Here is a 27277-nt window from a genome sequence, read left to right as displayed (position 1 = left end):
GGATACTTTCCTAATTTCTCTCTTCCTTTCCTCTCTCTCTCACCAACACTGCCTATTAATGACCCTCCTCCCCTTCACTCCATCCATCCTCCACATCGCCGCTAGAGTTCTCCTTCTGAAATACAAACCTGTGGATGTTCTTTCTTTCTTAAAACTGCCTACAGCAGGGGTCCCCAACCTCCAGGCCATGGACTGGTAGCGGTCTGAGCCTGCGAGGAACCAGGCCTCACAGCAGGAGGTGAGCTTGAACGTAATGCGCCTGAATCATCCTGAAACCATTTCCCTACCCTGGTCCGTGGAAAAACTGTCTTCCACAGGGCTGGCCCCTGATGCCATGAAGGTTGGGGACTGCTGGTCTACAGAGTGAGTTGAAATTCCCTCCTGTAGTGCTCACACTCTAGCTCTCCCCTCCCTCCCTGCTTCACATCATGACTTTCCCCACAACCTCACCCAGCCATGACCTTGCTTCCCTACCTCCTGTTCCCCGAGCGTGCGGCTCACGCCTTTGTTACCATTGGCCTCCATCCCCCTGATTAGACCTGCGCACACCCACTCAGACCTCCTCGGCTGGCAAACTGCCACTTGTTTTTGAGGCCCAGCTCAAGAATCTCCTTTGTGAAGCTCTGCTCCGCCTTGCCGTGCAAAACGACTGCATTACCACTCGCCCATCTATCTCCCCAGCCAATCAGAGTGTTCACAGAGGCAAAGAGCGTGCCCGCCTCCTCCCGACACTGCCAGCGCCTCCGCATCCCAACAGTAAGCAGCAGCAGTCTAGTGCTCATAGTAACAGTGGTCAGCATTTCCGCAAGACTCTGTCCTAAGCACTTACACGTTCACAACGCTATGAAAAAGGCACATTTCCATCATCCCCGTTTTGGAAATTAGAAGACCAGGCCCAGAGAAGTCAAGTCACGTCGAGGTCACTGAGCCAGCAAGTGAGCTTTGAGACATACACCAAGCCTTAGAGGCATACTGAGGTGGGTGGGACATGCAAGATGTTTTTACATCTGAGACTCTTCTGAATGATTATTATGTGACTAACGTCATGCCAGGTGTTCTCGGGTGGGAGCTGAGTACAGAATGTGGTAAAGTTTTAAACAGAAAAAAAAAAAAACCCACGAAAGGCTTTTAGAAAGACACAAAATAAATAATAAAAATATTCCCACATGGGACACCAGTGTAAAAATCAGACATGTTGTTCATGAATAAATATAAAGTTATTGAAAATGCACACATTTTACCTGGTGTTTATTAACAAAGGACACCATTTTTTCAGTAGAGAAAAGGGATAATTTAGAGCAGTGGTTCTCCAAGTGTAGTTCGCAAACCCCTGAAGCCCCCATAATACCTTTTTAAGAAGCTCTGAGCTAAGGTTTGCATCAATGGTGCGGTGGGTACGCGCCAGGTGGCTTAGCTGAGCCAAGGCAGTGGCACCAAACTTTACTGGTGGTCATTTATCTGTCACTTTCCTACTGGTCATTTATTCGTCACATTAAATAAAAAAAGAAAAAAGAGGCTCATTTCACTTAAAAATGCCCTTGATAAAGCAACAAAAATTGTCAAAGTTACTAAATCTCAACCATTGAGTGGCTGTCTTGTCAATATTCTCCGTGACAAAAATGGAGCATTATCTTTACTCGGAAGATAAACTAGACATTGTTTTCATGGAACACCATTTTTACTTGAAAGGACCGCTAACCAACTATGCTTATTCGGACCTGGGGATTTCACACATTTTTCTCAAAAATGAAGTGAGCCTGTCACTTCAAGGAAAACGTCCACGGTATCTTTGTCAGTGGTCAAATACAAAGCTTTCGAATGAATGAAAATTAGAATTTTGGAAATGTTGCATTCACCACCATCAGCTTAACAGCTTCTAATACTTTTCTGATGAGATCAATGACATATTAACGAAGGTGATTTTTAAAAATATTATGTGATAAAGCGTGTCAACATTTGGAAGATGGACATAACTCAGCGAACCGTTACTTCCCAAATGACCAAGGCATGATGTTTTGAATCAGAGATGGGGGTCAAAGGTCCACTCAGGATCGGTTTCACTGAGTCCACACTGACAAGGGCCCTGTGACTGCTGCAGTACTCGGCTATTGCTGTCTTGAACTTCTTAGTAACTTTTAAACACGGAGCCTTGCGTGATTTTGCACTGGAGCCTGTAACCACACAGCCAGTCCTGGACCCATTCAAAATGCAAGGGCAGACCACAGCCGAGTATGAAAAGTTCAAGTTCCATACTGCAGCCAATCTTCGAGAAACTCCTACCTGTCCAGTTTTGGTATATTATCAAAGAATATTCATAGTGTTTTGAAAAGGTTATTAAAATACTCCTTTTCCCAACTATGTGTCTGGGTGAGGTCGGTGTATTCATATACTTCAAACAAAACAACATTCTCAAGATACTAAAGACAGAAGCAGACATTAAGAAATCCAACTTTCTTCTATTAATTCAGATATCAGAAAGAGATCTGCAAAAAGTAAACCAATGCCACTCTTCTAATTTATAAAAAAGTTATTTTCATAAAAATGTTATTCATATTCAAATGTACTTACCATTATTTTTAAGCAAAAGATATTTGTTTTTAAGATTTTATTTATTTTATTTTTAGAGAGAGGGGATGGGAGGGAGACAGAGGGAGAGAAACAGTGTGTGGTTGCCTCTCACACATCCCCAAATGGGGACCAGGCCCACAACCCGGGCATGTCCCTGACTGGGAATTGAACCAGTGACCCTTTGGTTCACAGGCCAGCACTCAACCCACTGAGCCACACCAGCCAGGGCTAAACAGAAGATATTTTTAAATTTTTGCAGTTTTATTTCTATATGATAAATATGAATAAATGAAAGCTCTCTAGGGCCCTTAATTTTTAAGAGTCCAGAGGCCCAAATGTTTGAGAACTACTGATTTAGAATGAAGTGCGTGAAAAATACATCGACAACAGCAGACTCCTACCGCATTTCAATCATCATGTCCTCAAGTAACTCCGACGAGTCCCTGCTGTAGATGCGGATGTAGAACTGACTGGGAGAGATGACGTACTCCACGAAGACTCCCACCAGGGTGCTGGTATCTAACGGTGGCAGTCTGCACAACTTCCTGTCCCGCACAGAATCTGGTGGGATGTCGTGACTGGCCGCTGCCATGTTGAGCTGTGATTTGTCCATTTCTAGTTGCTGTAAGTTAAAAAAGCAATCCAAGAAGCCCCCATAAATCTTTGGGTGGATGTCTCAAACTCTATGACATTTCTCAGAGTATATTTCACGAGTCCCCTGTATCAGAATCACCTAGGAAATTATAAATGTGGGGAGTCTTGGGCTTCAGCCCACACTTACTAATTCAGAACTCCTGGGAACGGGGCCCATAAGAATGCACTTGAAAATTCCCGAGGTGATCCTTAACTAGGTCAAAATATGAAAACTACTACCTTGAGACAGGTGAAGAGTTAAAAATGTGTCGCACAACTGCCACACACAAAACTAATCACACAGTCCTTCAAACAGGTTGAACTAAGGCAGATTCTCAATATACCCAACCTTACCGAAAAAGGTAACTGGAAAGAATGGATTAAATTTCAGACTAGTCTTATGATCAAAAATAGGGTTTCTCAACACTCACTCTAAATTATTTTCCTTTAGGCCTTCCAATTGTCCAGAAAACACAGCAGGCCCTCTCCTAACAAAATGTTTTCCTTCCACGAAAGAAGCAGGTACAGAGGGCAGGAGGGAAGGAGGGTGAGCAACTCATTCCTCAGGAACAACCAGGTGAGTAACAGAGAACATACAGAGAGGGAGACTTTGTGCAGAGATGTCACACTGGAGGAAAATCAAAGCTCCCACGCTGGAGGAGAGGGCGGGGCAACCTGCAGCCGCAGCTGGGCCCGCAGCTGACACAACGCTGCCCCCCCATCCCTCCCTCTGAGCAGTGCGGCGTTTTCAAGCCTGCATTTTGAAAAAACGTGCACAGAGAGTCAGCGATGTCACCTTGGGAGAAGTCTATTCTCAAAACCACGTGGGAACTTTAAAACAAGACTCGAGGGAAAAAAGATTGAAAGCCAGAACAAATGCTACATACAGCGACTTCAGACCAAAGCTCTGGTCTCTTCCAAGAAATCAAACACCCGGGAACAAGACTCTTCTGAGACAGAATTTTGGTTTCAGGAGCCATGCGTTCGGTTGCTCCCCATAGCGCTGGGTCTCCAGCGCACACGCCCGTCAACCTTACTCACCAGCTGTAAAGGCTTCACCACCAGGTTAGGCTTCTTGTAACTCTTCTGTTCCGGCTCTTTGTGATGTTTAAAGGACCAGGCCCACGTGTTCTCCCTCTGAGCAGCAGCAGACGATGATGCATTTCTAGGGGGACTAGAGACACAGGCTTTGGCTTCTATTTTCTTATCTGACTGAACTAAACATGTATTTCTCACTGAAGAAACCGCTCCATCTGAAATGACCAAGAGAGCAGCCTAAGTACAATGTATCGGTTCAAGTATCTTTATAAGCACAGCCTCCGTGCCAGGCACTGAGTAGTCAGCGATAAATGAGAGACACAAACCCGTCTCTGCAGGGCCTTTCAGTATGGAGACGCACAAGGGAAGTTCCAGGTGGGAACAGATCTTAAATTAATTACCCTGGGGGGACAGGGAGAGTCTAGGAAGGCTTCTTCAACTTTGGTGATCGGTTGTTTATTTTTCAACCTTCTGACAGCAATTTATTTATTCTCCAGATTTAGCAGTGACCATTCACGGTTGTGTAATGTAGCGCATATGCGACTACTTAGCAGTCCATAATACGATGCCTTCATTTTTTAGGGAATTCCCAAATCAATCTCATATTTTGTTTAAATTTATACATATATGAGTACAAGAATTTGGCACATTAAAACCAACCCAGATACATCCAAAACCAATGGCTCCTGAAAAGTAAACTAGTAAGTGCACGAAGAGGCAGATACAATATCACTGTATTTTTTTTGTAATGAAGAAAAATGGGTACGGTCCACATGTCCATCAATGGGAAGTTCAGTGAATTATTATGTAGTCACGTAGAAGAATTATATGTAGTTAAAAAGAATGAAGTTGACCTGTATGTGCTGATATGGAAAAACATGCACATGTATGAAGTATAGAAAGCAAGGATGTATACAATATTTGTATAATACAGTTTTGTGTAAGGAAAGTTTGCATATGTTATAAAACTATAATACACAGAAAAGGTCCATGAAGAGACCCACTAAAACTACTATCTTTAGTTGCCACCTCTGCATTGCTAGAATTGTTTAAACAAGCAAATACTACTTTTAAAAACCTAGCTATGCTTACACATACAATGAAAAAAGTCTGGAAGGCTATATAAAAATTTTAACATTTTCCAGGCTAATGTGTGACCTGGTCGGTTATAACATAACCAGTAATCCCACATAACCAGTGCTTTCTTCTTCCCTGTCCTTACAGGGAAAACTAAAAACCAGGTTTGCTGCACGTCGTAATTCAACTCACCCCGTGGCAGAGGCCTCAGATCGGCATCGAACAGCAGTAAGTCCTGCTCTGCTTCCCTGAACTCCACGTAGAGAATGTCACTAAGAGCCCCAACGAGCTCTATCACATTTAGGAAGCCCAGTTTTTTTGGTGAAAGTTGCTCTTTAAAAACTACCTGTCACAAAAAAAGGAAAAAGGAACAACATGGAACAGCAATGTTGGATAACAGAAATATAATCTGTACAGACACGCTTGGACAGTGCTTTAATCTGGACTTGGCCCAGCTAGACCTGTAGGACCAGTAACTCAGGTGCTGCAGTAAAGGCTTGCTTCCGTGCGTGTGTAGTACAAACCGAGAGACCGATCGTCCCTTACTTTAGAACTTGTAAGCCAACGTCAAATCCCTTCAGGGCATGTGGTAAACTGAAGTGAAAATCAGGAGACCCTTTTACCTCTCATTTTTAACAATGGCTGACTATAAAGCAGACATCTTTTTTCTAATGAGGGGAATGCACAAGATATAAAAATCATAATAAAGCTGTTGACAGCTTATTTGCAGAAAAAGAGTATTCACTACCACACCACTTTCAACACGCAATAAAGTATTTTAAAAATATTTCCCTAAAACCGTGTCTGTTTCACCCTGGAAGCTGGGATAAACAACCAGGTGTCAGTGCATTTCCTACATTACACTGTTTGATTTTCTTGCCGTGGAAAGGGAGAAAAATTATATTAAGTATATTATAAGCAGAAAAGAATATAGACAGGACAGATGCTATACATGTTCTTTCCTTCATGATAATAATGCTGCCTGCAATGGTTTTTTAGAACAAGCACAACATTTTCACTGTACGAACTGGGCACACAGGGAAGAAAGATGCCTTCCTGGGAAAAGCCAGGAGGGGTGGGTGGGCGGGAGGAAGGCCGAGGGAGGAAGGCCAAGGTTGGAGACAGCAGTGATTCTGCATGTGGGTGCTGACAGTTAAGGGGGGCGGGGTCTGGGGCCTGGTGGGCCTGGCAGACCTGTCAGACGGGGTGGTGGGAGGCAACATGGCGTCTATGACTCCTTCAAGGGGAAGGCCGGGCTCACCGTGGTAAAAGAACTGTGGGTTCGCGTCTCAGCAGGCGGTGGTGGTCGCAAGGCCTTGACTAACAGGACACAAGGGCGACCAGAGGCTGCCAGCACTCGGACCGAGGCTGTGACTGGGTGGCCTGGGCTGGTGGTGTCCTTGCAGGCGGTGGGCGGCAGACAAGGAGGGCTGGGGTGGGGGTGGGGGTGGGGGTGGGGGTGGGGGGGTCAGTGTCTCTCTCTCTACACCAAGGGCCCGGGGCGCAGAGGCCTGGGCCTGGGCACAAGGGGAAGGGCCGCTCCGTCCCTTGCTACGGGCCTGAAGGCAGATGGCCGGTTTCCCTTGTGGTCCGGGACCTCAAACCAGAGCGGCTCGTCGAACTTCCTTTTCCCCTTATTGCACTGGCTGAGAGCCTTCAGCACCGTCTCCTTGGCACAGGGGTCCGGGGGCTCTTCCGGGGGTGGACAAACGTAGAAGTTCGGTTTGCTCCCAGGAGGAGTAATTTTGATGGTCACCGGGCTCTGGACGCGTCGGGGGCGGCGAGGATACCAGAGCAGCTGCCCCATCATACTCTTCGGAGTGCCGGAAATATCCAGCCCCACGGGGGTCAGGCCGGGTGGGTGGCCGGGAAAGTGCCTCCAAACCGCATACATCCTCGCCCTCCGCCTTTCGGCGCAGTCTCGGCTAGACAGCGCGGCCTGGGGCTGGGGCTGCGGCTGGACCGGGACGCGGCAGCAGCAGCAGAGCCGCCGCCGCTTCGGGTGGATGCAGGGGTCTCGGATCTGGTCCGGGCGCCGCTGGCGAAGGGACGGCATGGACTCGAGGGTCCGGCGCGCTCGGGTGGGGGGCTGTAGTGTGGCATTGGCTGTGCTTCCGCACCTGCCCAGGTACCTGCCCAGGTAGCTGCTCAGGTAGCTACCCATTATCGCAGTGAAGCGGGGTCCGCGTAGTCAAGGGCGACCGCGTTCCTAGACGTTGCTGCCTTTTGGAATCTTGAAGCTGGACCACCTACCTTTGTGACGCCTCTGAGCGCGCGCGTCACGGCTAGGCCCGCGGGCGGGGCGTTCACGGCAATACACCGGCTGGGTTTAAGCTGCACGGTGAACTGTTAACTCGGACCTTGTTCATAAACCCTCCCATTAAAAATTCAAACTCTTAATGAAACTTCCGTCTCCCTGACCGAGGTTAAAGCAGATGAGCTAAACATACATGTTTACATAATTATTGCTCTCTTCCTCTGACTAGGTGTTAGTAGGAAATCCACGCTCCCACGTTATTACCTTGCGGACTATGGACAGAACACAGAAGGCAAGCACTCTAATACAACGCGTACTCGCTGCTCGTGTGATGGTCTGAGATCCCACTCAACTCCTGATGACTTCTCCCAGGGGAGCCCAGCATCAGTCGGGGCATGGTTTAAAGGGGTCACTCACATCCTACACCTAGAGCCATTCAGGAATATCCCGAGAGATAAAGACTGGGCAGAGGACACGGGAAGGGTGCTGGTGAATTAGGCTCAGTATCTCTGCTTCTTTGTACATGACGTGTGCATGACGGTTTCTTTCCCTTTTATGCCCATTAGTTACTTCAGTGGTTTCTCTACTTTCTCCTTAAGCACTATGAACATCAATTCAGTTGAACAAAGGCTACTTTGGAAAGGATTTTAAACATAATTTATTAATTTTTGAATGTGATATTCAAAAGTCTCAAACAGGTACACAGCAAACACAGGCTCTGTCGCACTCTGACCTGTCGGTCACCCAAGAGACTGCCTCCCGGGAGGTGCCCGTTGGCCAGTTTCTTCTGCGGCTCGTGTCCCAATTCCACTGTAAACACTGTCTGTGGATTTCTGGTTTTGCTACCCGGTTCCTCTCCCCATCTTTATGGGGAGCTTCAGGAAGACCCCAAAACTATACCGCTAATGTACTATCTTCCCTTCAGTTAGCAATTTAATAAGGGATTTTGAAAAATGGCAGACTGTTGACCAGATATTTCAAGAGGACAAATCATACAAGTAGCTATATATCCTGTTCAATAAAAAGGGTTAGCAGGTGTTTCTACAAGTTACAATAAAGGTTAAATTAAATCTAAACCTAGTAGACATTTATAACCATGAAATTAAGTATCTGCCCATCTGGTTACCAAGAGAGGCAAAGATCTTTCCTGTAACATTAAAAGGTTTGTTTTAACTTCTCCAGGATTGTTGACTTGGAACCTTAATACCCTAAATTTTTATTATAGGAAGCTACATTTGGTGAAATATTTGTGATAGAAAACTGCTCACTCTGAGCTGTGAGTCTGGCACAGGAGGTTGATTTTACCCATAAATTTTGTGATATGATTTAATTATGTGATTTAATAAGATTTAGTTAGATTAATTTAATGATTTAATTATTTAATATGATTCTGTAATTTCATTAGATAAGTAGTAACTTTACTTATTAATAAAAACAAAAACACCAAAAGCCTTTGTTATAGCTTCTCCCACGTGCCTACTTAAAAAACACTGTGGCTCTAAAAGATACACTTCTTTTAAAAGAGGTGAATTTAAATTTTCTTCATCACTATCTGAGGGATGACGTGTATTTTCTGTAAGTTTTCTTCTTTTAGCATTTATTGAACAATTACTATGTGGCAGGCACTGCTCTAAGTGCTTTATGTTTAAGTCATCTAAACTCCACAAAACTCTATAAAATTAGGTAATATTATCCTGATTTACATATCATCCGTAAGATGGTTGTACAGAAGCGAGGCACCTTAACCATTATGCTACAGTATCTCCCAATGTCTGTGTTCATATCTGCAAATACACGACGGCTTCTATGGCACAGCGGTTAAAGGCAGGACTCTGAAAAGACCGGCTGCCCGGGGCTCCAGTCCCCACTCCTCCCACGCCAGCTATCCGACCCTTAGGCAAGGTCTCTGTGCCTCAGTGTGTCCTGAAACCTAATGAATACTCACTATACGAAAGCCACTCAGAACGCAGTGTGGCCCACAGCTAACGCAGGTATAGGACTTAACCATTTTTAAAAATTGGTTGTATGGCAGTATCTGAATTATCATTCAGCAATTTGATGTTTTTTTCACTAATCACAATGGTTCCCAAAATGTTTCATGTTCTGGAACAAATCTAGATCCTTTATTTTATCTACTACGTATCATTCCATTGCCTAAGTGTCAATCCCAATTCATTTATCCACTCTCCTACTGATGGCCACGTAATCTGTTTCCAGTTTCTCACTATGCTGCAATGTGCACACGTCTTACGTATGTCCCCATGTGCACGTACGTAAGAGCTTCTCTGAAGCGCATGTGTGGACTTGGAGCTGCTGGGCCAGGGGGTGCATATCTTCAGCCCTGCTGTCCCGCCACAGCACTCTCCACAGGGGTCTTGTCCCGTAAGCAGGGAGAGGTACCGTGTTTCTCCACTTCCCCTCTGCCACTTGGTATTATCAGACATTAAAAATAACTTACTCTAACAATATCAGAATAATAAGTGGTAAAAATATCCTTCCTATTTATCATGAAGTATTTATTAAGAACAATATTCTGAACTCTTTTAGTAAAGCAAAGGACTTCAAAATTCAAAATAAGATGTTTCAGTTCTAGAGCACAGACTTGGAGGGTCCAGGAGTAGCGACAACATTTCTATCTATCAAGAAAAACATAAGCCATAAAAAACCAAGGTTGGTGAAAAAGGAAACACTCACCTCAAACTCTCTAAGCAGTTTAGAAATAAGCAATCCCTCTGGAAACTTGGACACAACCTAATAAACAGAAAATGAAACAATATAAATAGATACCATTGGAATGCTATGTGATAAAATGTCAAAATAAGACAGCATAAATTTAAATAGTAACAAAGATAAAAAATACATTACTGAGTGAATGAAATAGAGTGGCAATATTTTTAAATCAGTTTCAAGTTTAAAAAAAAAATAAAAAAGCAGTGACCTCTATGACTTCCAACACTTCCAGAGTTGAGAAATTATTCTTGCACAACACTGGAATGACGCAACTCTCCAGGAATCCCTATAGTTCTTTAGCTCAGCCAACACATTTAGCTTTAGCACACACTACAGGAGAAAAACCTAAAAAAAATTCTATAGCATAATTTCAACAATTTTAAGTGGTAGAAAAGTCCAATGGACATTACAGAAAACTGCAAAATCCAGTTAAGCAAAGAGAAAATATCCAGCTAGTAGCCATGGTTGTCCAAGTGCATGTAAAGGTACCTGTATTTAATATAAAAACGGTCCTTATTTCTACAACCAGTTTTTAAATATCAAACCATAGACCTCGGTTGTGTCGATGAGTATGGAGCAGCACGTTGACCGGCCTGAGCTTTCACCACATTCAAACCCAGAGACACTGCGGTGATCATCCTCACACCTGCATCGTGCACAGCTGACACCTGTCAGCTGCTCATTTAGGATAAATTCCCAGAAGTGGATTCAGTCTACCCCAATAAAGTTTAAAAAGCTTGGTGTTTTTCTCATTTTTTCAAGGTAGTATGTATTGTATTTAAAATTTTAATTCAAGTTTCAGAAAAATATAAAGTAAAACATATTCCAAAATCCTATACCCCAGATAGAGTTGTTGCCACATTTTGGAAAACACCCTTTCAGAAACCAATTTATGCACACACATACTCACATTATTCATAGTTTTATGTGAAAGGATAACACTAAACGTGTCATTGTATAAAATCTGCTTTTAAAGTTCAACAATATGTTAAGGAGTTCCTCCATGTAAATTAACTGAAATATACATAAACTTTCTTATGAGCCACATGCATCGATATTCCCTAGTTTGGGTAAATAATTTAACCAATCCTTTATCAATGAATGCTTAATATCCCTCTAATATTCTGTTACCACAAAAAGTCACATTGAACAAATGCCCAAACACGAACACGGGCCTGAATGCACACAGGTTTTCGCATTCCTCCCACGTAAACCACAGCGGCTCAGCTGGAGTAACACAAGGCAGTAAGTGTCAAAATGGCACTCTGATTACTCAAATTTCAACTCACAGCTCTCTCCAAAATTTTCAGTGTGTACTTCCGGCCAAGATGGAGGCATAGGGAGACACACTGTGCCTCCTCGAACAACCAAGATAGGGACAACAATTTAGAAACAGAGTAACAACCATAACTGACAGGAAATTGAACTGTGTGGAAGTCGGACAACCAAGGAGTTAAAATAGATATGTTCATCCAGACAGGTAGGAGGGGTGGAGTCGGGCAGCTGGGTGCGGGTCGAGGCACAGAGAGCAGAGAGCGTTGGGACCGGGCGCATAAGGCATCCAGGGTGCGCAAGTGGCAGCTGGCAGACCCCGGCTGAGGGGTGGCAACCGCAGACCCAGCGAGGCAGTGATTGCGAAGCAAGGCACTGCGTGCAGCCCAGGATCCCAGCGCTGGGAAACAGAGCCTCGGGACACTGATTGAAAACACCTGTGGGGGTTGAGGCGCAGAGAGAGAGTCCCAGCCTCACAGGAGAGGTCTTTGGAAAGTCCCACCGTGTGCACAAGCCCACCCACAAGGGAATTGGCACCAAAGGGGTCGAGTTTGCTTGGGGGCAGTGGCGGAAGGGACGGAGGTCCAATGGAGAGTGGAGCAAGCGCCACTGTTCCCTCTCAGACCCCGCCCCCACATATAGCATCACAACCCAGCGACTGGGGGGCCCGCCCTGGTGAACATCTAAGGCTCCGCCCCTCATACGGAACGGGCGCGACCGGATCAAAGGAAAAAATAAAGATGGCTCAAACAGAAGAACAAATGAAAGCTCCACAATCAGTACTTTTAAGCGACCAAGAGACAGCCAACCTATCAGATGCACAGTTCAAAGCACCGGTGATCAGGATGCTCACAGAATTGGTTGAATTTGGTTGCACATTAGATGAAAAAATGAAGGCTATGCTAAGTGAAATGAAGGAAAGTACACAGGGAACCAATAGTGATGGGAAGAAAATGGGGACTCAAATCAATGGAGTGGACCAAAAGGAAGAAAGAAACATCCAATCAGGAAAGAATGAAGAAATAAGAATTCAAAAAAATGAGGAGAGGCTTAGGAACCTCCAGGACATCTTTAAACGTTCCAACATCTGAATCATAGGGGTACCAGAAGGAGAAGAAGAAGAGCAACAAGTTGAAAACTTATTTGAACAAATAATAAAGGAGAACTTCCACAATCTGGCAAAGGAAATAGACTTCCAGGAAGTCCAGGAAGCTCAGAGTCCCAAAGAAGTTGAATCCAAGGAGGAACACACCAAGGCACATCATAATTACATTAGCCAAGATTAAAATGAAGGAGAGAATCCTAGAAGCAGCAAGAGATAAGGAGACAGTAACGTAAAAAGGAGTTCCCATCAGATTGTCAGCTGATTTCTCAAAAGAGATGTTACAGGCAAGGGGCTGGAAAGTATTCCAAGTCAGAAAGGCAAGGACCTACATCCCAGACTGCTCTATCCAGCAAAGCTTTCATTTAGAATGGAAGGGCAGATCAAGTACTTCTCAGATAAGGTCAAGTTAAAGGAGTTCATCATCACCAACCCCTTATTTTGTGCAATGTTAATGAGACTTATCTAAGAAAAAGAAGATAAAAAACATGTATAGAAAAATGACAGCAAACTCACAATTATTAACAACCACACCTAAAGCAAAACAAAAAGAAACTAAGCAAACAACTAGAACAGGAACAGAACCACAGAAATGGAGATCACATGGAGGGTTAGCAACAGGGGAGTGGGAGGAGGAGAGAGGGGGAAAAAGCTATGGAGAATAAGTAGCACAGACAGTAGGTAGAAAATAGACAGGAGGAGGGCAAGAATAGTATGGGAAATGTAGAAGCTAAAGAACTTATGACACATGGACATGAACTAAAGGGGGGAATGTGGGTGGGAGAGGGTGTGCAGGGTGGAGGGGAATGAAGGGGGATAATGGGACAACTGTAATAGCATAATCAATAAAATATATTAAAAATTTTTTAAGTGTACACATCCTTTGGCCCTATACATAATAGCCAAAAGCGCTGTACAAATTAATGAGAAAAAATAAATTAAGCCAAGGACAAAAGTAATTCATGTCTGAAATATAAATGGCTACTCTGCATATGAAAAGATGCTCAATATAAAAATCAAGAGGTATAAATTAAAACATAACTAAATAGTAACATTTCACTGTCAATGAGAGTGAAAATTTGTTCAAACCTTTTAGAGGGCAATGCAGTAATATTTAATCAAATCTCAATCAATGCCTCTGTAAACTTCCCTTCTAGATAAATGTTAAGGGATATTAACTGCAGAATTTTTTAATAGTCAAGGCTAGAAATAACCCAAATGTTAATCAAAAACAAATCTCATAAGTGAAATATTGTACCTCCACACTGTGGGATACCATACACAATTCAGAATAATATTTGACATACTATATATAAAAGCAGTACTAGAAAGATCTTGACAATGATCTATTGGGGTGAGAGGGGGAAAAAAGGAAGTGAGCACATTTATGAAGGAACTTACATTTTATAAATTTTTTTCAAAAAACTTTAAGAGTATGTAATTTATATACTGTTTTTTTTCTGATCTTAAAGGAACAGTCATGCCATTTGCAATATATTTTAAAAGATCAGGCATAAATATAAAACTAATAAATGCTCATAGGCAACTTAAACTCAACCACAAATGATATCTACATGTATAATCAATTATTCTTATCCATTTCCCAGAAACAGAAAATACTTACAAATTTTATCTTATGTTTTAGTTCTGGATTGATAGTGCCACCAGGTCCAATCTGTGCAATAACTGATTTGAAGGTGTTCTCCAACTATGAAAAGGAAAAAAATGTTTGAGTTATAGTAAAAAAAAAAAACTCAAGGGTAAATCTGAATTCTATGCAAAGGAAATATCTATCAAAGGAAATGTATTTCAAATCAAATGGATAAAAAATTGTTCTCAAAAGACACTGTAACATTTCATACATATAAAACACATTCAGATAAAATCTTTATAAAACTAAATACTGAAATTTCCGAGGATAATTAATATTCTCTGTAACAATTAGATTCTTGAGTCTTCAATTCCTCAACCTCATACTCCTACCCAGAAAGAAACTGTGTTACTCATTTACTTCTCTTTATAACTTTTTGAGGTTTACTGCACACATACTTAGTGCACACCTAATGCAGGGAAGAGACGGGATGGTGTGAGGCCCCTGGGGGGCCGGATTGGTGTGAGCCAGGGCACTGCGGGAACCACTGGTGCTAAGGGGCCAAAGGAAGAGCTCCTCTGCTGAAATGGAAATGAAGGAGGAAAGAACCACAAGGATGCAGGAAGGCTCTGCGAATGTGGGGCCAGCAGGTAGAGACAGTTACTATCTGAAGTATTCTGAGTTCAGACGCAAGGCCCACTCCTAAGAAAAGAGGGAAAAGAGAGGGAGCTCACCCAGTTGAGGAAGTGGAAAAATAAGGAAGTTACGGATAATTATCTGAATTCAACAGGTAGGGAGTAAAGATGGGAGAGGCCCAAGTTACGGTAGCAGGGGTCTGAGTATTTTGGAAGGGAGAAGCCAGTGGCAAACGGAGACCCCAGTAAGGTAAAAGGTGGGCATGGGATGAGCTGAAAATACAAGCTGGAAGCACAGATTACGACCGGAGAACAGCATGGAGCATGTGCACACAGCCAAGGTCCAGGGAACAGCCAGGACAGGGGAGACCTGAAGTAGCTGAGAGAGGGTGGAGTTGTTTAAAGGTGCAAGTAAATGCAGCGGAACCTCGGTCCTCAAACTTACCCCATTCTGGAAAACTGTTTGAGAGGCGATTTGTTTGAAAACCAACTCTCCTTTGTTTGTTGACCGAGAGATGTGTGACTGATCACACAGGTTATCAGCGTGAAAGGGCTGTCAGGTTGAGAGTTGAGAACCAAAATTTTGTTGGACAACTGAGAAATTTTTTCTGGGAACTTGGTCAAGAACCATATTGTTCAAGAACCAAAATGTTCGACAACCGAGGTTTGACTGTATAAAAATATACAATATATTAAAAAAGCTACAAAGATATATAGAAAAACACAAATTACCTAAGATGCCACCACACAGACACAATCACTATCAATATTTTTTCCTTCTAAATTTTTATCTTGTGATCTTTCTTCTTATTGTCACTTGGCCTGTCATTGCTTATAAACTGTGACCTTTTAGGTCTGTTTCTTCATCTGAAAAATGAAGACAATCTCAGTATTTCATAAGGTCGACATGAAAGTGGGACCTGGGAGGGGAGATCAGATTCCTATGCCTGTATCACTAGCTTTCACGAAAGGCTTTTGCCTCTTGTTCTTTATATTTCTATGTATCTGTCATGAAATAATTCCCTAAAGCTCTCCCAGTGAATCCTAAGAGAATCTAAAGTAACTGATTTTTCACATCTCAACAGGCTATCACCATCTGAAGATTCGATACAACAATTTATTAAATTATCACTGTGCTAGGTGTTCCAGCCGACAAAAAAGTAGTCACTTTTGAAAGTACTATTTCTCTCAACCCACTGACAATTAAGTAGGCAAATGAGATAATTGCATGAACAGCTACAACCTAAAGCTGCCTCTAAGCACCATTCAAGCATAAAAGTGCAGATGGATACATCACATTAAGGTCCGTGTACATGGGAGGCTTCCTTCTAGAAGGGTCGTAAAGGATGGGGAGAATAGTGCAGAGGGGGATGGTAAAGCGGGCAATGAAGGCAGAAGGAATTTCATAAATAAAGAAAAAAGTGTAACTTGCCTGAAGGCATCAGGAGAGCAGTGAAGGAGAAAACTGGAAAAGGCAGGCTGAAGTCCTGCTACAGAATACCTTACATGCCAATCTCAGGCATTTTCCCTGGTTATGCAAACAAGAACTGACACTAGAGATTCTTAGCTAGGGAGAGGCATTATCAGAATGTTAGCCTGGCAGAAAATTTGATTTGGAGGGATGGACCACCAGTTAGGAGACCAGTGCAGCTCTGGGAGAGAGTTTTAACTAGGGTGCTAAGAGAGTACAAACAGGAACCAAAGATAACACAAGGGTGGGCTCCACAGAAACCAGGAAAGAATACAGTGGAGAAGAGGAACTGCTGGTTCTATAAGGATCAACAATAAGAGACCAAGGAAACAGACTCAGAGACCTCACGTTTTATGCAGAAAGCTAGCGGCCCTTAGGCATAAAGGTAGGTTTATGTCTAGGGTAGGTTTATGTAGGTTTTTGCTGGCTTCCACTGGATCCCAAGAGTTTGGGAAGCTGGGAAGTAAGCAGCAGGATGGTGAACGCAAATGTGATCCATTTCTGTGAAGAACGGCATGAAGCAGGGTCAGCAAACTGTGGCCCCGGGTCAAACCTGGCCTTCCCTCTGTCCCTGCACAGTCTTCTAACCTAAGAATGGTGTTAACATTCTTAAATGGTTGAGGGAAAAATAAAAAGAATACTATTTTACAACACATGAAAATGGTGCAAAATTCAAATTTCAGTCTCTACTGATAGAGTTTTATTGGAATGCAGCCACCCTCACCCATTCACGTACTGCCCAGGTTTGCTTTAGCATGACGAGGGCAGAGCTGAGTAATTACAACAGGGGTCACGTGGCCCCCGAAGCCTTGGCTATGTCCTGTGGGTGTGGCCTCTCAGAGAGAACATCTCCCACGTCTGGGCTTACAATGTCGAAATGACGGGTTCTGAATAGGAAAAGAACGCTTCTCAAGAAGATGAAAGAAAAAGGTGATTGCCTGAAGTTAACTGACTAAATTAAGTGGACTTTAAACTGAATGGGGTGAGGGAGATTATTTTAAAGTCCAGGTAATCGTAGGGATATCCATAATTAGAAGGTAAAAGTGACAAGGTGGGGAAAAGGAAGAGCAGGAAGCCATTAGTGACTGACACGAGGAAAGTAATCAGGAAGGTCCCTGATTTCAACAACGCTTTAGTCTCAAATGTCCTTATACCAAATACAACGAATGGGCAATAAATCAAGTGGACAAAAGTTTATAACATGGCCCTGATTGGTGTGGCTCAGTTAGTTGGAGCATCATCCCACAAAGTGAAGGGTCGTCGGTTTGATTCCCAGTCAAGGCACATGCCTGAGTTGTGGGTTCAGTCCCTGGCCAGGGCACGTATAGCAGGCAACCAATCAATGTTTCTCTCTCACAATGACGTCTCTCTCCCTGTCTTTCTCCCTCCTTTTCCCTCTCTCTAAAAATAAGTAAATAAATCTTTTCTAAAAATATTGTAAGGGCATAAATAAAGATGAAAATTGTCCCTCCCCTCCCAAAAAAGTCATATTCAGATAGGAGCCAATAGGACCAGAGAAGAGAGAACTCTGAATCAAAGAGCTATACAGAAAAATGGACAAAACACACAGATGATTGATAAAAATTAACACTAAATAGCCAATAAAAGCATAAAGTTTAAGCTCTAATAACTGAGTTAAGCCGGCAGTAGTTATTTGTCAATCAAATTAGAAAATTATTTTTAGAAAAATATCCATTCATTCATTCAACAAACATGCACTGACCACACACTACGTGCTTCACACGGTGCAAAGAGCAGGATGTACAGGACACACGGCCTGGATATGGTCCTGCCCCCATGGACCCTGCAGCCTAGTGTGGGGACACAGACACAAAACAATCCTATGGATAAGTATATGCTCACAGTCACAATCAATGAAAAACCCACCGAGGGTGATGAAGGGACGATGTGCCTGAAGGTGTTAGGGAAGCCACAGAGACTTAGCTCGGCCTGAGGTTAGCCAGGAGAAAAGGTCGGGGCCTACTGACCCCGAGTATTGGCAAACGTGCAAGGGAAGAACACACTGTCACACACCCATGAGAGTGCTGCCTGAAACGACTTTTAGGGAGGGCCACCTAATACATATGTGAGAGCCATACGAGCACGCACTCCTTGTGGTGCTGTGATTGCTTCTCCAGAAATTCATCCTGTGGAGTAATGGAAATATGTGCAAATCTGAGCACGATTTTCATCATAAGGTTATTATTGTTAATAGCAAAAACTAGAAATTGCCTAAATGCCTCACCTAGGTCACAAGTAAAATAAACTCCGGCACCTCCACACTGCCATTAAAAATATGTTGCATTAACAATATTTAACAATGTGGGATTGGTCACAGTGCCAAAGTACAATTTAAAAAAAGCAGGTCACAAACCTGGAACAGAATTATTTTAATTTTTTTTTCAGAAAAAGAAAATGTCAAATTTTCTGGGCAAAAAAATTATAGGTGATTTTTTTATGCTGTGCTTTTCTGTATTTTAAAACTTCTGCAATAAAAAAATCTGCAATCAATCTGTGTTACTTTTGTGATAAGAAAAAGGCTTTAATAACAGACACACACCTCGGTGTTTTTTGGAAGGAAGATGCATGAAGCTAAAAGCAGAAAGGAGCAGAAGCTACATCTTAGAAGCCCGTACTACAGACCTTTGGCCATGCAGTAGAAACAGTAATGGATTTCTGGTGCAGATCACAAAACTGGCACAGACACACATGCAGAAGTAGTACTTGCTAGGCAGCTCATTTAACTAAAAGCTAGGCATCGTGGAGTTTGACTTGCCGTACTAAAAATTCTACTGAACCCCGGGAAGCAGGGAGGGAACAGCTACTCCAAGCCGGCCAGAGAACACAGCTCCCGGAGAACTGCACTAATGATGACCCCACTGAATCACTCCCGCTGACAGTGACCGTGCAACACACCCAGCTGCGTGTCCAGAACACTCCCAAAAGACAGTGGAGCCAGGTCATTACGTGAAATACAAAAGCTTCTTTTCTCATACGTAACACAAAGCAAAGCATCTAATCCGCGTAAAAACCGTAATTGTTTGGGCACAAATGAGAAGTCAGGTGCAAACTAAGACCTGGCCCTAATTTTTCATTCATTCAAGATCAGATCTTCTTTCTTTCATGGTTCCCGGTTTGCCTACATAAAATCTCATGCTGAATGTGACAGTCAAGTTTACATCTAATGTGTAAGATGGGGGTAGGGCTGGAAGGGGTACAAGATGCTATTAGGGCTAGAGACACTAGAAACGCCAGGCTCCCGTCCCTGACCAAACACTCCTGTGGGTGAGGACCCACCAACGGGAAGCACAGTGATGCCACTGTCGGCTGTGCTCTGGGACCACGTGCACTAACTAACGCAGAGAAGGCTGCTGGGCTGGGCCGGACAGGGCGTCTGAGGCGCATCCACTAGAAAAGACGGCTAAGCGATGTTCGCCCACTCACATCTTCATTCCTTATCTAAACTTCCTCTCAAGAGGTCAAAATAAGGGGAAGTGAACAGAATGTGGTTTAAAAGAAAGATTATTCATGTCTTGTGAAACACGCTTTAAATTGTTCTAGGCCATTTGCTAGGAGAAACAAAGCCTGGTGACGGGCAAGGGTAGGATACTAAAGATCAATCCTGACTGTTCCTCTTGCAAGTAAGAAGATGAAACATTAATCCTCATTTTACAAAGAAGGAACTGATTTTTTTCTTTTTAATGACATGTTTTTCTAATGACAAATAACGTATGTTCACTGTGTAAAACATAAAACACAGATAAAAAAATGTTCTGTCTATATTTACAATTTAAATGTAATATGGTTATATATTTATTCCTTTTCTATGCACATAAAAAAACACATACTTGTGCCCTGGCCAGAAGGCTCAGTTGATGGGAGCGCCATCCTGTATACCAAAAGGCTGCAGGTTCGATTCCTGGTCAGGGCACATGCCTAGGACATGGGTTTGATCCTGGTTGGGACATGTAGGAGAGGCAGCTGATTGAAGTTTCTCACACAGACCTTTCTCCCTCTCTTTTTCTTTCCCTTCCCCCCTCTCTAAAATCAATAAACATATCCTCAGGTGAAGATGAAAAAAAAACCACATGCATACTCACAGAGTTTTGAGGAAACATCTAGCAAACTGACAGATCTACAATTTTGAAGAAATGGAAAGTTGCACTTTTTTGTAGCTTTATATTTATTGTTTACATTATCACAGATAGCCCCATTTTTCCTTTCCCCCTGTGACCGCCTCTACCTAGCCCTTGCCCCCCACCACCTTCGCTCAGGCCAGGAAAGCTGTACTTTCTATAAATAGAGTTAGTTATGTAGGATCTGCTGATTATAGAGTCTGTCCTGCTAGGGAATTAAAATATATAATTTAGGAATTAGAGCCCACTCCTTAGAACAAGATTTAGATAGTTCTGATGGCAAATACTTCAAAACTGGGAGTAAAATGTAGTTATTATTAGGTTGAGGAATTCTTAGGGCTTCCAAAACACAGGATGAAACCGAAAGAAAAATAAACATATCGAAGAAATGGTGTATCTGCATCTCCTCACCCCCCTTTGGAGCCGTGTGGGAGGCAAGGTCCTGAAGTTCGCATTTGCCGCAGCCCGGTGCTGACTGTCAAAGGCAGCGTCTTCCCTCACGATTCTAGAGTTTAAAGTCTCTGAGAAGGAAACGTGCACTTCTACTGTCTAATTTTTCTGGAATTTGTAGTGAGTACACTAAATTTAGCAAATGGAAATGACAACTTTACATATTGAAAAAGACAAAGGAAAATTATTTATAAATATTACTGTGGTCTATTTGGAAAACCTATGAGAAAATGTTAAACAAGTTCAAAGTTCAGTAAGGTGGCCAGTTTCAAAATAGTATTTTAAAAAATCAACTTCTTTCCTCATAAGCCATAAGCAGTTAGAACGCCCTTCTCAGTCACAACAAAGGCAGCATACGGTACAGTACTGAAGACCACACTTACAAGAGACCTGCCAAACTCTAACAAAGAAAACTATCCATCTGCCCTGAACAGTATTTAACACTGAAGAAAGAGAAAGCTGCATATGTTATTGAATAAATATATTTAATGTAATGTGTGAGGTCTTAAAATTTTTAAAAATGTAATTCTAAGAGAAATCTCACTGAGATTTTATAACTTACAAAAATAATTCTAAACTTCCAGGAAAAAACATAATAGGAAAATGTCTGAAAACAGACTAATTAGGGGAGACATGCCCTAACCAACATGAAAGTGAATTTAAAAAGTATTAAAACAGACCTGACACAGAAATATACACTCACCCCCTAAGTTATAACCCAGCTAGATTAAAACTGGATCCATACCAGGCACCTTATACAAAAATTAACCTGAAATGGAGCAAAGACCTAAGAACTACAAATCAAAAACTTCTAAAAGAAGACACAGGAAAACACTTTGGAACTCTGGGTTAAGTAAAGATCTAGTACAATGACTTTCAACCTTCTATTTTTATCTCATGGCACACAAAAACTACTAAAATTCTACAGCACACCAAAAATTGTGGGGTGGGGGGCTCCTCCTGCAGGCCCCCCCCGCACCCCGGCTACCACAGATGAGAGTAAGTCTACCAAGACATGATCTGCTTGGGGAGGAAAGGTGGCCAGTCTCTCAAAGGAGAAGGGCCAGGACCCTGTTCCTCAATGGGCTTTTACTGGGTTCATTTACACAAGAATTCAGGTAAAGCTCATTAATCATTGCCAGGAAGTAAGGATCAAACAATAGATAACAAAGAACTCTGAGGGCCTATTTTGAGTCAGGTCAGATAGCTAAAGAGCTGTAAAACTTTGAGGAACAAACTTACTTCTTCCTTGGACCCTTATCATTTCATTGAGAGCATTCTAAACAAAGCAGGTTTCACAGGATTTGACATATTCTTTCTTAGGCCTGATTGCCTAGGGAACTCGCCCTTTCCAGCACAGGGCTGCACCACCCTCTGCCATTGTTTCAGGCTTAGGTGGAGCAAGGGAAGTAAGGTAGCCAAGAGATTAGGAGACTTCTCTCAGACAGAATCAGGACTCAGGCTTTGTCAAAGCCTAGGGGCGAGGGTCCATCACCCCCTTTTGCTCTAGCCCCCAAAGTCCTTCCTTGGGGGCCACCCATGTGATCGTGGCTTGTCTTAGGTCATTTCCCCCTTGGGGAATCTTACTCATCATTGGCCAACCGACCAAGCATTGGGGGCCAGTTATGGATGAAGTAAAAGGAGCAGAGGCGGTGCTTCTGCCAGGGAGATAAGCTTTTGTCTCCTTGGTGGCTTACGGTTCAAGGTCACTCCCTCAGCCTTAGCCTTGGTGGGGGTTACAGCCTCTGAAACCAGGCAGGGCAGTTCTATGCCCTAACCAACATGGTGAATTTAAAAAGTATTAAAACAGACCTGACACAGAAATACATACTCACCCCCCAAGTTATAACCCAGCTAGATTAAAACTGGATCCATACCAGGCACCTTATATAAAAATTAACCTGAAATGGAGCAAAGACCTAAGAACTACAAATCAAAAACTTCCAAAAGAAGACATAGGAAAACACTTTGGAACTCTGGGTTAAGTAAAGATCTAGTACAGTGACTTTCAACCTTCTATTTTTATCTCATGGCACCCAAAAACTACTAAAATTCTATAGCACACCAAAAATGTGTTATACTTTTTGCCAATCTGACAAAAAAATAGGTATAATTTTGATTCATTCACACTAGACAGCTATTGTTGTGTTGGCTGTTGTCATTTTTTTTTAATTTGACAATCTAAGGGAGAAGAGTCACTGATCTATTACGTAGGCAAGAATCAAAATGAAAATGTAAATTAGATTTCATCAAAAGTAAAGACTTCTGCTCCACATTAAAAAAAAAAAAACAGATGAATGAAATGAAGAGACAAGTATAGATCAGGAGAAAGTATTTCTGATGAAAGATTTGTGTCCAGAATGTATAAATAATTCTTCTAACCAAATACAAAGACAACTCAATTTTTAAAGAATGAATGAGCCAAAGATACGAATAGACACATTAAAGAAGATATGCAAATGGAAGATGTGGGTATAAAAAAATGCCCAACATTATTTATCATTGTAGAAATTTCAACTAAAAGCATAATGAGATATCACTATACACCCAATGAAAATGGCTAATATTTTAAAAACGGACATCATCAAACATTAACAAAGATGTAACATAGCTTTAGGGAGAGTAAAATTGTACAGTCAATTGCTAAAACAGTTTGGCAATTTCTGATAAAGTTAAACATGCATTTAGTGTGTGACCCAACGATCCTATGCCTAGATATTTACCCAAAAGAAATGAAGCCTATGTTCACACAAAGTGTGTACCAATGTTCACAGCACATTTACTCCTGATGATGCCCCAAGCAAAAAACAACCCAAATACCATCTACCGGGGAATGGATAACAAACTGAAGTATATCAATACAGTGGACTAATACTCGACAAGAAAAAGGAACAAACTACTGATACACGCTGGACGAATCTCAAAAGCATCATGCTAAGTTAAAGAAGCTAGACACAAAAGGCTAGACGTTATCTAATTCCATTTATATGGAACTCTTGGCAAGTGAAAATTACAGAAAGCAGTGGTTGCCGGTGGCTGCAGGTGGGGACAGAGACGGACTACAAAGTGGCATGAAGGAACGTTTTGGGGATTGATGGAAGTATTCCCCTGATTTTTCTTTTTTACTTAGATGGTTATTCCATAATTAGATACATTTGTCAAAACTCTGTCCATCTAAAATGGGTAAATTTTATGATGTGTGAACTATGTTACTAAAGCTATTTGTTTTTATACTTGATCACAGCTAAAAGGCCAAGAAGTGATAAGTTAATTCTTTTAAGTTAGAGAAATAAGGCACTTTTACGTCTTGAATTTAAGTTTCCATGTGCTTATTCTGGGCTCAGCTTAAGTTACTTTTCTAAGTTAGCCAGGCCTTTGCTGGTTATGTCCTAAAAGTCCTTCACCATGACAGTCACAGAAAAAGGCCAGGGTGGTAGTGCTCAGGGCCAGCCAGTCAGGTGAAGACAGTCACGAGGTCAGTTGCAAACACAAGCATGCTTCTCTGACGTTGGTGACACGCTGGAACTAGAGATACAGATTTGGGAACCATCTGTGGAAAACAGTAGAAACCAGGGAGTTGACAAAATCGTCCTCTTCTCACTGCCACCTCTCACTCCTTTCTAATCCACAGAACCACAGGAAGCACTGGAGTTAAATCTCCAATTGGTGAATGACCTGAATTTTAAAAGATCAGCTTTTTCCATCGGGCAGTAACGACTGAATCTAAACACATTTTCAGTGTATTTTTATCTCCAAACTCGGACATCTCACCTGGTTTAGTTTTTCTGTGTCATTCAGCCTCGACATCTCCGCGCCACTGGCCTCAGGAGTCTTCCTCACGTTCAGCACTTGCTTCGCTGGTTCCATGTTTACACTGGGTCGGGAAAAGCGTGCCTTTGCTCCTGGGAAGCCTGGGGGGGTTGACCCTTCTTGTTTCATCCTGAAAGGCTGGGTGAAAATTTTACCTTCTGCGAATAAAAGGGGAGAAAAGTTGTCACTGGAAGCGTCTAGTTTATTTTAGGTTATCTACAAAGGCTACTGAGAGCTTGGAAATAAAAATTAAGGAAAGTAAGCCAACATTTTCAATATTAAGTCAATAAAATTTATATATGGTGAAAGTGACTAATCATCTACAGGAGAAAATCAAGATCGTAAGTGTGTTACTGAAAAAGTTGAGACTATCTAAAACTCCATGCTCTGAATATAATTACAGAGAGATCGGATTCAGTAAGTCAAAACCCAAACGCTGCATCTTCTTTAGGAGACCAAAAAGTCTCCAAGCAAGGAGTCTGCTTAGAATTATGCTCCTCAAACTCGGTATGCAGCAGGGAGGTGGGGGGATGGGAGGAAGGAACAGCTGCAGAACAAGGATACTATTCTAGAATATAGATTTCTTCCTTCAGGACTGGTAGGACAAGAAATAGCACTGGAGGGGTGTTTTCTGTTGTACAGCACAAATGATCCAGCCCTGGACCTCACCTCTTTACCCTAAGATCAAGTTAAAAAAAATTACTTTCAACATATCCTGATGATAAAAAGAAAAGCCATGGATTGGGAACTTACCTCTTGTAAGTTTAATAAGCATGAGTTAGCCTCCCTAAGCTTGAGCACCTCAAGAAAACTGATCCAGTTGAGGGCTGGACTCAACACTCAGTGGCCCCCACAGACTTCCCTGACCAGAGCACACGAACCCCCTGGCATGTCCTCGTCCAATTACATTGCCCACCCCTGTTTAAATACTGGCTTGTAAACGCATGGTATTCTCATGGTTCACCTAGAGTAATCTAAATACAGGTTTCTGAGAAAAAGAAACACCACTGAAATAGGCATAGAATCCCCCAAAATGTACATATACAGATTCTATACTGTTGAGGATCTAGAGAAACACTATACAGTACAAATGATCATACTGGCTTTCTGAGCCTTTGAGGACAGTGATTGGGAAGGATGGGTCAGCAGTATTAAGAGCTGGGTGTCTAATCCTGGCTGTACCACGTTTCCAACCAAGGGACTCTGGGAGAGTCATTTAGCTCTCCTGAGTTTTGGTACCCTTATCTATAAGATGGGGTTACTCATCCTATTTGTCTAGGGTATGTCAATGAGAACCCAAGGTAAAATGTTGTACAATAATAAGGTGCTTATCATTTCAGTACATAAATTAATGCAGTGCCTGCTACCTGCCACACCAAAGATCAGCGATGATGAAGATCAGGTTTAAAACTTCACTTTCCACATTTAATCTCCTTTACATGGAACATACAGAACTTACGTTCATTTACAGTGCTCTAGAGAGAGCTGATCTCGTGTTCTTATAGTAGATACTATTTATTATGAGCTTACTAAATGCCAGACACATTACAGACCTCATCTCATTGCATTCTTAGCACAATTCCAGGAAGCAAGTATTATTATTTCCATCTAGAGATGAGGAAGCTAATGCTTAGACATGGTTAAGTAAATTGCCTGACATCACTCAGCCAGCAAGTGGGAGAGCCGACATTTAACTTCAACAAACTTTCGGAGCTTAGCCATGACATACCTCCACGTGTCACAAGGGCTCCAAAATGGGCTCACCCACAACACAGTCACCAATGCTAACGTGCTTACCCACTGGCCACCCTCTCGGCTTTTCCTCTGACGTGCTCTTCTTTAGCATCAGCAAGGAGCCTGCTCTGGTCTGCTCTACAGAAATGACATCCGAAGCGGCATTCAGCACTTCAAACATAGACAGGAACCCATACTGCATGTACTGGAATGAGCGTCCGAATCGCTTGGCAAATGCCTTGTCAAAATCAGAAAGGAGAACAGGAGATAACGCCAGGAGGTCCTTCAACTCACTCTTCACGACAGCTGGAAGAATAGGGGGCACCCTTCCTCGGTAAGGTACTTGCCGATGAAAGCTTGGCCCCAAGCAAACACCGGTCCTTCCCTTCTGCATGGAGCTCCGAACCTTATGACTGCTCCTCTGTTTTGCAACTAAACTTGCTATTCCTTTGGTGGATTCATCTGGAATGGCTGAAGAGAAGAGCAAAAAGAGAGAGCATATGTAGGTGAGAACTTACTCCCTTCTTTGTCCTCTGTACCTGCAGCTATAGAGACATTTTTTGACTCTCCAAAGAGCTGTGTATCTAGGTAGCATGAAAATATAAAGCCTTGGTTCTCTCATTTTTTTTTGCATTTTGAACAACAGCCTATTAGCTCCTCCACCAGAGGACAAAGAAAGTTAAAATCCAATATCTCATCACTACTGCTAATTGACTCCTGAAAGACTTGAAACTCAAGACGAACAAAAAACTTCCTTATGATTTTGTGTGGAT

The 27277-nt window shown here is 42.5% G+C and overlaps 1 protein-coding gene across 3 annotated transcripts in view; it reads right to left on the bottom strand.

Annotated features, from left to right (window-relative positions):
• The window catches only part of TDRD5 (tudor domain containing 5), a 43921-nt gene that overhangs the window by 15510 nt on the left and 1134 nt on the right, over nucleotides 1-27277 (bottom strand). For 2 of the 3 annotated variants that reach the window (XM_045838817.1, XM_045838818.1), the window contains exons 3-9: nucleotides 26568-26975; nucleotides 24732-24928; nucleotides 14302-14385; nucleotides 10268-10324; nucleotides 5509-5662; nucleotides 4243-4454; nucleotides 2970-3190 (exon numbers count right to left, since the gene is read on the bottom strand). In XM_045838817.1, the coding sequence (XP_045694773.1) occupies nucleotides 2970-3190; nucleotides 4243-4454; nucleotides 5509-5662; nucleotides 10268-10324; nucleotides 14302-14385; nucleotides 24732-24928; nucleotides 26568-26975 (1333 nt within the window). The remainder of the gene's footprint in view (nucleotides 1-2969; nucleotides 3191-4242; nucleotides 4455-5508; nucleotides 5663-10267; nucleotides 10325-14301; nucleotides 14386-24731; nucleotides 24929-26567; nucleotides 26976-27277) is intronic. The other variant, XM_045838819.1, reaches the window with a different exon arrangement.

Source organism: Phyllostomus hastatus, unplaced genomic scaffold, assembly GCF_019186645.2.
Source record: "Phyllostomus hastatus isolate PE091 unplaced genomic scaffold, TTU_PhHast_1.1 phas_contig_283, whole genome shotgun sequence".
NCBI lineage: Eukaryota > Metazoa > Chordata > Mammalia > Chiroptera > Phyllostomidae > Phyllostomus > Phyllostomus hastatus.
The sequence above is the reverse complement of the archived record's forward strand: the minus strand, read 5'-3'. Positions and strand labels throughout refer to the sequence as shown.